At 40.7% G+C, this 12,336-nt stretch overlaps 2 protein-coding genes across 6 annotated transcripts in view; one reads left to right on the forward strand and one right to left on the reverse strand.

Annotated features, from left to right (window-relative positions):
- Nucleotides 1-6,165, reverse strand: part of NKTR (natural killer cell triggering receptor) — a 53,740-nt gene extending 47,575 nt beyond the window's left edge. For all 5 annotated transcript variants that reach the window (XR_013448150.1, XR_013448157.1, XM_078073037.1 and 2 more), the window contains exons 1-2: nucleotides 6,036-6,165; nucleotides 5,770-5,850 (exon numbers count right to left, since the gene is read on the reverse strand). Coding sequence is in view for 3 of the 5 variants with exons in the window: in XM_078073037.1 (XP_077929163.1) it covers nucleotides 5,770-5,827 (58 nt within the window). In the remaining 2 variants the exon portion in view is untranslated. The remainder of the gene's footprint in view (nucleotides 1-5,769; nucleotides 5,851-6,035) is intronic.
- Nucleotides 6,166-6,372: 207 nt separating this feature from the next.
- Nucleotides 6,373-12,336, forward strand: part of SEC22C (SEC22 homolog C, vesicle trafficking protein) — a 48,374-nt gene continuing 42,410 nt past the window's right edge. Inside the window, exon 1 of the mRNA XM_036080282.2 lies at nucleotides 6,373-6,390. The gene's annotated coding sequence lies outside the window, so the exon portion shown is untranslated. The remainder of the gene's footprint in view (nucleotides 6,391-12,336) is intronic.

A 12,336-nucleotide genomic window follows, 5' to 3' on the forward strand; every position in this document is an offset into this window, starting at 1 on the left:
TAAACTAGACCCAGGGTCATGTAACATAATACACAAAATGTCCAGGATACAATTCAACATTTATCGACTTTTAAAGAACAAGAATCTCACATTCCTTACGGGAAAAGACAAAAACGGCAACTCTATGATAATACAGATGCTGGAAATGTGTTAGACAAAGACTTTAAAGATTTTATTTATTTATTTGAGAGAGAGCATGAGAGAGAGAACAAGAGCGGGGTGAGGGGCAGAGGGAGAAGCAGACTCCCCACTGAGCAGGGAGCCCAATGGAGGGCTCGATCCCGGGACTCCGGGATCATGACCTCGGTTTAAGGCAGACGCTTAACTGACTGAACCACCCAGGTGCCCCTAGACAAAGACTTTAAAGCAGCTATTACAACCATACTACGTTAAGTACAAATACTCTTAAAATGAATGGAAAAACAAAATCTCAAGCAAAACCACAAGGAAAATTTTTTTTAAAGATTTTATTTATTTGACAGAGAGAGAGAGAGAGAGAGTGTGTGTGCAAGCAGGGGGAGCAGCAGGCAGAGGGAGAGGGATGTGGGGCCCCGATGTGGGGCTCAATCCCAGGACCCTGGGATCATGACCCGAGCCGAAGGCAGATGCTTAACCGACTGAGCCACCCAGGCGCCCCACACAAAGAAATTTTATTATTTTTTTTAAAGATTTTATTTATTTGACAGGGAGAGTGACAGCAAGAGAAGGAACACAAGCAGGGGGAGTGGGAGAGGGAGAAGCAGGCTTCCCGCTGAGCAGGGAGCCCGATGCGGGGCTCGATCCCAGGATCCTGGTATCATGACCTGAGCCAAAGGCAGACGATTAACGATGAGCCACCCAGGCGCCCCCACAAGGAAATTTTAAAACAAAAAATACAATGGTCAAAATTAAAAATTCACTAGGTGGGCTCAACAAGACAATGAAGATGACAGAGGAAAAAGTTAGTGAACTTGAAGACCAATTAATAGAAATTATCCAATCTGAAAAATAGAGAGGAAAAAAAGACTGAAAAAAAATTGAACAAAGCCTTAGACTTGTGAGGTAACATCAAAAGATCTGATATTTGTGTCATCAAAGTCCTGGAAAGAGAGGAAAAAGAGTGCTGGACAGAAAACATATTTGGAGAAACAGTAGCTGAAAATGTCTTAAATTTGGCAAAAGACAAAGATTCAAGAAGATCAGTAAACCCCAAAGAGAATAACCAAAGAAATTCACACCCAGACACATCACAATAAAACTGCTGAAATCTAAAAACAAAGTAAATATCTCAAAAACAGTCAGATGAGAATAACACACTACATATGGGGCAACAACAATTTGACTACAGATAATCGACCAGAAGGCAGTGGAACATTTTTCAAGTGCTAAAAGAAAGTAATTGTCAACCCAGAATTCTGTAACTAGTAAAAATATCTTTCAAGAATAAACGCAAAGTGCCTGGGTGGCTCAGTTAAGCATCTGACTCTTGATCTCAGCTCAGGTCTTGGTCTCAGGGTGGTGAGTTGAAGACCCTCATTGGGCTCCATGCTGGGCGTGGAGCCTACTTAAAAAAAAAAAAAAAAAAAAGAAGAAGAAGAAAGTCAAAGTAAAATTCTCAGGTAAAAAAACCAAAAACCGAACGAAGAGAATTTGTTTCCAGATCTGCTCTAAAAGAAATGCTTTAAGCAAATTCTTCAGGGAAAAGGGAAATGATACCAGAGGGAACCTGAGACTTCAGGAATGAATAAACAGCAACAGAAATGTAAACATATGAGTAAATAACGAGAGTATTTTCTTCTCCTTTTAAGCTAGTATGTGTGATGTTTGAAAGCAAAGGCTTTCAATGTTTGCAGATATAATATATATGACCAATACAGCATAAGGTTGTAAAGGGATATTATATGGTGGGATGGTTTCAACATTTCACCTGAAGTGGTAAAATATTAATTCTAAGTACACCGTGAAAAGCCAAGTATATATGCTGTAATCTCTAGAGTAACCACTAAAAAAACTATAGAGAGATCATCAAAAAAATCAATAGAAAAATTTAAAATACTAAAAAATATTCAAATAACCCAAAATGCAAGAAAACAGATAAATCAAAAACAAATATTAGACAAATCCAAACAAACAATAATTGCATTAAGTGTAAATAGCCTAAGTATACTGAGTAAAAGATTATGAGAATGGGTAAAAAAACAAGATCCATCTATTTACTGTCTATAAGAAACCCACTTTATTTAAGGTTTTTCCGGGGGGGGGGGGGACGGGGCGGGGCAGAAGGAGAGGGAGAGAGAGAATCCCAAGCAGGCTCCATGCCAATGCAGAGCCCCACATGGAGCTTGATCTCACAACCCTGAGATCATGACCTGAGCTGAAATTAAGAGTTGGACACTCAACCGACTGAGCCACCCAGGCGCCCCAGATTTTATTTTCAAGTAATCTCTACACCCAACGTGGGGCTTGAACTCACAACCCCAAGATCAAGAGCCTCATGTTACACCGACTGAGCCAGCCAGGCGCCCCAAGAAACCCACTTTAAATATAAGTTAAAAATAAAAGGATAGAAAATGACCTACCACATAAACACTAACAAAAGAAACGGAGTAGCAGTATTCATATGAGACAAAGTAGGCTTCGAAGCAAGGAAAATTACCAGAAATAACAAGGGTCATTACATAATGATAGAAGGGTCAATTCATTAGGAAGACATAACAATCTTAAATGTGTATGCATCCACCTAACAAAAGAGCCTCAAAGTAAATGAAGCAAAAACTAATAGAACTGAAGGAAGAAATAAATCCACAATTATCGGTAGAGACTTCAATACTCCTCTACTGGTAAACAAGAGAACAAGGAGACAAAAAATCAGCCAGGATATAGAAGAACTGAACAACACTATTAGCCAAATGACTCAAATTGACATTTACAGAACACTCCACACAAAAACAGCAGAATATACATTCTTTTAAAGTGCACATGGGAAATTCAATAAAACAGAACATATCAAACCTTAATAAATTTAGAAGAACTGAGATCATACAAAGTATGTTCTCTGACCATAAATGGAATTTAAAGCAGAAAACATTAACAGAAAAACAACTGAAAAATATCCAAGTACTTAGAAATTAAAACACTTCTCCATAATTCATGAGCCAAAGACTAAGCCTCAAGGGAAATTAGAAAATATTTTGAACTGAAAGAAAATAAGCAATATGTCAAAATTGGTGGGGTCCTGCATACAGAAGGAAATTTATAGCATTAAATCCTTATATTGGAAAAGAAGGGTCTCAAGTCAACAATCCAAATTTCCACTTAAAGAAACTAGAAAATGAGCAAAGTAAGTCAAAGCAAACATCAGAAAAGATACGTCATTAAAACTGGAAGAAAATAGGGAAAAAAATCAACAAAACGAAAATTCAATTTTTTGAAAGGATAATAAATATGATAGTGATAAACCTCTAACCAAACAGACCAAGGAAAAAAGACAAAGGGCACAGATTATCAACATCAGGAATGAAAGAGGAGCTATCACTACAAATCCCACAGATAAACTCACTCAAGAAGAAATGACATGAACAGTTCTGCAACTATTAAAGAAATGAAAATCTTAGTTAAAAACCTTCTGAAAAGAAATTCCTAAGGTACAGTCCTGGAATTATTTCAAATAGGAACCATTTTATTGGATTCACAGAGAAAAGCTCTCTATATAGAGACTCCTCCTCTTCTAATATACACTTATACTCATTTTGTAATTCAAAAGCCTAACTTACTATAAAACATACAAATTTCCATTGATAGTAATAGAAATGAATACATACGGTGTTGTATTCAACTCAATTTTTATCAGTACTTCTTGATCTCTCATTAAAGTGGTCATTATGGCCACTCCTAAAGGATCTTTGATACTTTGTATTTACGTTACCTATTAACAATACAAGAAGTCAAGACTATCACTTGGCTAAGTACTCAATGACATACTTACTAATGGTTAAATCCTACAAAGTGGGGTACCTCACTTCAAATAGCTGAAGTGATCCTTAAAAGTTGTGTAAAAATCAAGTACCTACTATTTAGATAATATACTGAAAAGTTCTAGAAATATTATGTATGAGATTGAACCATATGAAATTGCCAATTATCAACTGGTTTAACCCAGAACAGTATAAGCATTCCTTGTATGATTCAGTGTTTTAAAAGTGCTAGTCACTTCTATCGGAATGGCATTATAATGAATTACCTTGAACGCTGGGGACTGAAGTTCGTTCAACATCTAACAAACATATTCTGGAGATTTTCATAACAAAGGTTATTTGCAAATCTAGGATATGAACATGTACTAGGAAAGGAGTACTTTACATGGCTATAGAACCTTTGTTTTACTTTTCACGAGTCTGCTATTTTTTTTTTTGACAGTGGGAAATAGCTTTATTTTTTAGTATGTTCAATTTGCGTTTTTAATTCTTAAAAAAACATAAGCCCTGTTTTCTGAAGCATGGACTCACTATAGAGTAAGGATTAAGATCCATCAAGGCTCAAAATATTAGAAACAGAGAATGCAACAATATTTCTAAGATCACAACATTCCTTTGCTCAAAACCCTTAAATATCTTATCTCACAGTGTCAAAAGTCCTTACTATGGTCTATAGCATTTCCTGCTACTCTCATCCCTCCTCTACTCCACCCTGGGCTTCTGGCAGTTCTTCAAACACCAAAGTACACTCCCTCCTCAGCGCCTTTGTACCAACTTCCTTAGCCAGGACTGCTCCTCAAAGATATCCACGATGGCTTACCTCCTCATCTCCTTGAGATGTCTGCGTTAACTGTCATCTCAAAACAGCCTTTTCTGATCCACATTTAGAACAGTACCCCTACTACTAGCCACTGTATTTTTTTTTCCTTGTTTATGGTCTGCCTTCCCCAAATAGAATACAAACTACAAGGAAGAGAGTCCTTTGTTTTATTCATTGCTATATCCCCAGAGTCTTGAACAGTAGCAGGCTCTCAATAAGAATGTGCTGAACAAGATGCTGCACAAAGACTGCATATATGTTTCCAACTAAAACTTCTGACACAGATACAAAAAAAAAAAAAAAAAAGGGCTAAGGAAACAGTTCGGTACCCGGCCGGCTCTGCTACTTAGAATGAAACAACTACCCTTTAGAAGAAAGTATTTTCAGTAATATATACTAACGAATGGCTGGATTCCCTAAAGACGAAGCATTAACGCTAAATGCATGCGTGCTGCAAGTCTCTGTTGGTACAGAATACTTTCTTTTATCACACAAGACTTTCACTAAGTCATTTTCCCATGAACCAAGAAATTCTGGCTAAAGATACTTAACGGAAAAATAGAAGTGGGAGTTAACCTACTGATATACAAGAATTAGGAAATACAGAATATACGAATCCAAACCTCACACAAGAGAAAAATACCAGAAAAAGGAATTGGAGTGTTTGCCCCCTTAGAGACACTAAGAGAAAAAAAGTCCGAGACAGATTGCACCCCTTTCCTTGGCGCCAGGGATGGTACGAACACTCAGTCCGGGGGTGCAAGGCGTGAGTGTCCCCGCAAGGGGCTTCGGAGGGCGAGGCCCGGACTCTGAGTGGGATAGGAGTGGTGGATCCCGTTCACTCTCCTCTCCCAACGATTTTCGCTCAGGAGCAAAGGTAGTGCTGACTGAGCCTACCCGCTCCCAAAAAGGCTTGGGGGAGGGTTGATGAGGGTAGACCCCTCCCCTTCCCCAAGGATTGTCCAGGCCCCCGCAGGAGCCCAGTCTCCCGCTCACCCGGCTCCCGGTTGATCTCGATGTCGAAGTGGCACTGCGGCCGGTCCTGCGCCCCCATCGCGACCGAGGCGGCGGCAAGAGCTAGGAGAAAGGGGGAGGAAAGCGGTCAGGGCGGGAGCTAGGGCGGGGGCTGGGGCGGAGCCCGCGCCACGGTCGCCTCGCGCCAGCCTGTCGCGACACCACGGGAGGCCAAGCCGGGGTTCCCTCCAGCCCCGGGTCTCCCGACTCCCAAGTAGCGCGCACACACATGCGGGCGAGCTCTTTACCTGGTTGGCCTCCAACCTGAGCAGCTCTCCGTGAGCGGAGGAGAAAGCGCTGCCACGGTGGCGGCCGGAACCCAACGCCACTAACGGACCACCACCCCCTCCCCCGGGCCGGCCTCCCCGCGCCACGCTAAACCCCGCGAGAGTCGGGACAAATACCGCGAGAGCACAGGCTCGAAGGGGGTGTTTAACCGAAGGGTGAGCGCGCACGTGGGCGTGTCCGACGCTCCTATACCTGATCTAGTCTTTTTTGCCCCGCCCCTTCCGCCCCCCTCCCCCCGTTAGAGTCAGTCCGCCCAATCTGGGAGCCCTGATCACGCCTGCGCTCTCTGTTTCCTCTCGTCCTCCCTTAAGATCCGTGAGTGCCCGCGCGTTTTCCGGCATCGCGATGCTTCCGTTTTATCTACACCTGCGAGCAAGCTGTAAGAAACGAAGTCGAGGTTTAGTGAACGGACGGATCTTTTGACCTGTTTTCCTTTTCTCAAGGCGTAGTTATGACACTCTCCTCCTGCTAGACTGTTTCACTTCAAAGGCCTTAAGTGGGCGTCCGTTTCCTCTTTGGCGTCAGCGTCGCAGGGATAGTCTTTGTTCATGGCCATTCATCTTTTGTGAAGAGTCAGTTCGAGACCTTTGCCCATGTTTTATTCGTGTTCGTCTTATTATTGAATGCGGGAGTTCCGAGTACAAATGTTTTGTTAAACAGGTGATATGTGTATGTTCTAAATACAAATCTTTTGTTATATATAATTCTGAGTATTTTCTCCTGAGCTGGGTCGTTTCATTGTTTTGATGGTGGTTTGTGCAAAGCAGTTTTTAATTTTAGTGAAGTTACTTGATCAGTTTTCTCGTATGGTTTGTGCTTTTTCTGTGCTAAGAAATCTCTGCTTACCCCAAACTCCTGAAGATTTTCTCCTGTGTTTTCCTCTAGAACTTTTACGTGTAAGTCTAAGATTTATTGGAATTTTTCATTGTGGTGTCAGGTAGAGGTTGCGGTTCGTTTTGGTTTTTGGTTTTTTCCCCTATGGAAACAAAGAGTAGTTTCACCACCATTTGTTAAAAAAAACTTGCCTTTTGTCCGTTGAATTACCTTGGCTTTGTGTGGTTCTGTTTCTGAACTCTATATTTTGTTAACTGTTCTATGTATCTTTATGCTAGGGCTACACTGTTTTGTTTTTTGTTTTTAAGTTAATTTCTTAAAACTGTAAAATACACACTTTTTAAATATTTTATCAAAATTATCATTTAACTTTTTAAGTGACAGTTCAGAGGCAGTAAGTACATTTCACATTGTTGTGCAATCATCACCATCTAGCCACTGAACATTTTTCATCTTGGAAAACTGAAACTCTGTATCCATTAAACAATAACTCTGCATTCTTTCTACCCAGCCTCAGGCAACTACTCTACTTTTTTTTTTTTTTTTTCAAATTTATTGTGGTAAGAACACTTAATGTGACATCTATCCTCTTAACAGATTTAAGGTTTTATTTATTTATTTGAGAGCGAGCAAGTGAGTGGGGGGAGGAGCAGATAGAGAGGGGCAAGCAGACTCCTCGCTGAGCGGGGAGCCTGCATGGGGCTGGGGGCTGGATCCCACAACCCCAAGATCTTGACCTTAGCCAAAATCAAGAGTTGGACACTCAACCCACTGAGCCACCCAGCCCCCCCTTTAACAGATTTTCAAGTGTACAATATGGTATTGTTATCAATAGGCACAATGTTGTACAGCAGATTTCTAGGACTTATTCATCTTACATAGGTGAAATTTTATAACCATTGATAGCAACTACTTTCACCCTCTTCCCATCCCCTGGCAAACACTCTTTTATTCTTTGCTTCTATAAGTTCGACTATTTTAGTTACCACATATTAAATGGAATCATGCAATACGTGTCCTTCAGTGACTGACTTGTTTCACTTAGCATAATGTTCTCAAGTTTCATCGATGTTCTCACATATTGCAGGATTTCCTTCTTTTTTTAAGGCTAAATAATACTCCACTGTATGAATATACCATAATTTCTTTATCCATTCATCAGCAGATGGACACTTGGGTTGCTTCCATCATTTGGCTATTGTGAATAATGCTGCTGTGAAGATGAGTGTACAAATATCTCTTTGAGATCCTGCTTTCAATTCCTTTGGGCATATACCCAGAAATGGAATTGCTAGGTCATAAGCTAATTCTGTTTTAAATTTCTGGTTTTGTTTTTTTTTAAGATTTTATTTATTTGAGAATGAGAGAGCACAGGAGCAGGGGCAGAGGGAGAGGGAGTTGGAGAAGCGGAGTCCCCTGCTGAGCAGGGAGCCTGCCTTGGGGCTTGATCCCAGGACCCTGAGATCATGACCTGAGCCAAAGGCAGGCGCTTACTGAGGCACCCAGGTGCCCCAAGCTAATTCTGTTTTTATGGGGAACTGCCGTTCTGTTTTCCATAGTGACTGCACTATTTTACATTTCCATCAGCATTGCACGAGGGTTTCAGTTTCTCAACATCCTCACCAACACTTGTTATTTTGTTTTGTTTTTTAATAATTGCCATCCTAATGAGCGTGAAGTAGCACACTGTTTTGATTACTGTAGCTTTATAGTAAATTTAAAAATCAAGGTCACTTAGGTAGTTTCTAATCTGTTTTTGCACCTGTGCCACCTTGTGAAGTGCAGAGACCTGCACCATCATGGAAGTGCTATCCCTGTTGGAGGTTGCCAGTTCTACCTCTCTAAAAGTACAGTATCTCTATCAGAGCAACAATCTCCTGGGTTTCACATTTGTAACCTAGACTGAATTGAGAAGCTAGTGGTCCTGGGTCTGATTTTGCTTACACTGTTACAGCTGACCATTTATAGGTTTGGAAAAGACGAAATGTACATGCCTATTCAGAGATGAAATGGGTTGGTAAAGCTAACTTTCATACACAGACTTGTGAAAGGAAAAGAAGGGGAGCATTGCCCAGGGAAGTAATTTGTAATTACTGTGCTTTGAGCAGCTGGCTTCAGTGTAAGTTGGCTTTAGGGCTCTGGGATGAAATGCTTAATTTGGGGAGTATTTAAAATACTTTAAATCTCCCAAAATTCGTTCTTATCTTGACACTCCACTAAAGTTTCTTTCCTGCCACTGATTATATGATGTGGAGCAAACCACTCTGATCCTGGAATTCAGTTTCTTTGTCTGCAAAATAAGCAGGATGAAATACCTTCTAAGTTCCCTCCTTGCTCAAAATTCTTTTGTTCTGTCCTGTGAGTTGAAATTATATTTCAGATGATTTGAGGATAAAGTATGCTATTTGGTCTGTGGTCAAGGGGAAGAAACTACTGGGACAAGGCAGGCCTAGAGCTAACATCCACCAAAAGGATACCTCCTCCCTCATCATCAAGAGTAGTAGAAAATTATCCAAGCAGTTTACAAACTCAGGCTTAATTTGGAGAACGCTTAGTAGTAGGAATTTTCAGGTAATGATTTAGAGTGGGATTATACCAGCAGTTGGCCCTTCAATGGATAGGGCTCTGGCAAAACTAATCAGGAATGCTAGTGGAGAAATTTAGATGAAACATAATTTTTTAGAAAATAGAAATTACCAAAATTGACTCAAAGAAATAGAAGGCCTGAATAAACTAGCAACCATTGAAGAAATTGAATTAGTAATCCCTAATCTCCTTCCAAACAACTGTGAAGGACATTTTGCCATAACCAGATGGGAAATTTGATAATGGTCTAAACATTAGGTGAAATCAAGGAAATATACTTAATTTTGTTAGATATCTAATGAAGATAAAGATAATGAAATTTTGGTTATGCAAGAAAATGTTCTTAGTTTTTTAGTGAAGTGAAACAAATGTGGCAAAATCTTGGTAATTGTTATATCTAGCTGAGAGGTATATGGGGATTTTTGAGCTGTGTTCGGTATTTTTATATTTCTTTGCAATTACTCTTAATAAAACCAGTAAGAACAAACATAGTCTTTCCAAAAACACAAGTTCCACATTGTTTCATAGGCATATTTTACCAGACCCTTAAGGATCAATAATCTTTTCTCAATCAAAGTATTTTAGAAAATGGAAAAAGACAGCTACCTAACTTACCTTGTGATACCAATACCAAACAAAGATAGATAGGGCAAGAAAGTTAGAGACCAATCTCATTATAAACATGGATTTAAAAATCCAAATAAAATATTAGGAAATGGAGTTTAGCAGCATTTAAATCCCAAAATGTTCATGACCTAGTTGGCTTTAATTCAGGAATACAAAGATGGTTCGACATCAGAGAATCTATTTCTATAGTTCACCATATTAACAGATTAAAGAAAAGGCATATGATTATCCCAATATATGGTGTATTGGTTATCTATGATCTATGTATTGCCTCTCAGCTCCTTCAATATATCTTCTGTAATACACAGTTTAACCTCAAGCAGGGATCTGTACCAAATTAACTTTTACATTTGTATAACTTAGGGAGAAGACAAAAAAGGTAAACAAAAGGAGAGAAAAGGAATCCAATGAGAAGATAACTACACATGCAGTTCTACCTTATTTGCTTACACCATTTTTTAAATAAAAGGATATCCTATATCTTAAATGGGAAATTGCAGAAAAGAATAGGTCCAAGACTGCTATCTTTAGAAAGACCTGCTTAAAAGGTTGGCCTGTGGGTGGAATCTGGGAACCTGTATGATAATCAATTTCCTACACTTAAAGAAAACTTCAGTTAAATGATTAGAGTGCTTCACTCTGCCTAAACTATTTGAGCAAACAATATGGTTTATGCTGAACACCTGCTTTCCTTCTGGGAATCTGGAAACTTGGTATGTACCAGGCAGAGGATGCATACATATGTGACCATCCCCCAGTAAAAACTTTGGGCACTGAGTCTCTAATGAACTTCCCTGGTAGACATTTCTCACATGCTATGATTCGTCCCTGGAGGAATTAAGCTCATTCTGTGTGACTCCATTGGGAGGGTGAAGCTTGAACCGGGTTTCCTCTGGGCTTTACCCTATATGCCTTTTCCCTTTGCTGATTTGCTTTGTGTTCTTTTGCTATTGTAAATCATAGCTGTGAGTACAATTAAATGCTGAGTCCTGGGAGTCCTCCTAGCCAATCATCAAACCTGCAGGTAATCTTAGGACCTACAACACAGCAACAAATATTACCAGAATTTGATAACAAAATCTATATTGAAAATCTGAAACACATTTTTTTAAATCCTAGATTTCCTTTTTTTGTGGGGAAACAAGTAGACTATTTCATTTTACAGAAAAATATATATTTTGATAGAATAACATTCTCATGATATTAGTCAAGAACAGATGGGCTTTCTCCATCAGCGTCAGGGGAAATGGCCATAGCAGCTCCAAGCATCCATCCTTATACCATGGAAGTCTGAGGGGAGAGCACTTTTCCTGCCGGCACCAGCGAGAAAAATCCCAGCGAGAGAGCTGATTGACGATGAGGTTCATATGCCCATCAGTCTTGATGGCCACAGTAGTGGGCAGATACCGTGACTGATCAGCTTGGGGTGGGGCCACAGGAGAAGAATGGGGTATGGCAGCACGGAGATGGCCCCTGAGGCAATGGCTGCCTAGTAAGAAGTCTAAGAAGTCGAGTTCGATCGAGAGCTGAGAGCGGACCCCAGAGAGCCCTGAGTAGTCCCGCCGCCGCCGCCGGCCTAGTTGCCGTCACACCCCGGCGGAGCCGCAGCGGTGGGGCCGGCCGCAGTCACCATCACTGCAACCATGATCAGCGAGGCCGAGACCCAGCAGCTGCCCGCCGCCCCGGCCCTCAGCGCTGCCTACGCCGAGCCTGGCCCCAACGGCAGCGCAGGGAGCGGCGGCCTGGGTGGCCTCACATCTGCGGCACCCGCCGTCGGGAACAAGAAGGTCAAAGCAGTGAAGGTTTCAGGAACAGTAAAATGGTTCAATGTAAGAAACAGATAAGGTTTCATTAACAGGAATACCACCCAGGAAGATGTATTTGTACACCAGACTGCCATAACACGAAGAAATGAAGATGAAATTCCAGCAATAAGAAATGAACAAAAGATTGGAGCTAAAGACCTTAAGTACTTGCTTTTTGCCCATTGACCAGATAAAAAGAACTATCTGCAGCATGGGGTTTTTATTATTTTTACCTAAAGACGTCTCTTTTTGGTAATGCCAAACTTTTTTTTTTTAAGATTTTATTTATTTATTTGACAGAGAGAGAGCACAAGCAGGGGGAGTGGCAGAGGGAGAAGCAGGCTCCCCGCTGAGCAGGGAGCCCGATGTGGGGCTCGATCCCAGGACTCTGGGATCATGATCCGAGCCG

This window comes from Halichoerus grypus, chromosome 1 (assembly GCF_964656455.1).
Source record: "Halichoerus grypus chromosome 1, mHalGry1.hap1.1, whole genome shotgun sequence".
Classification (NCBI taxonomy): Eukaryota; Metazoa; Chordata; class Mammalia; order Carnivora; family Phocidae; genus Halichoerus; species Halichoerus grypus.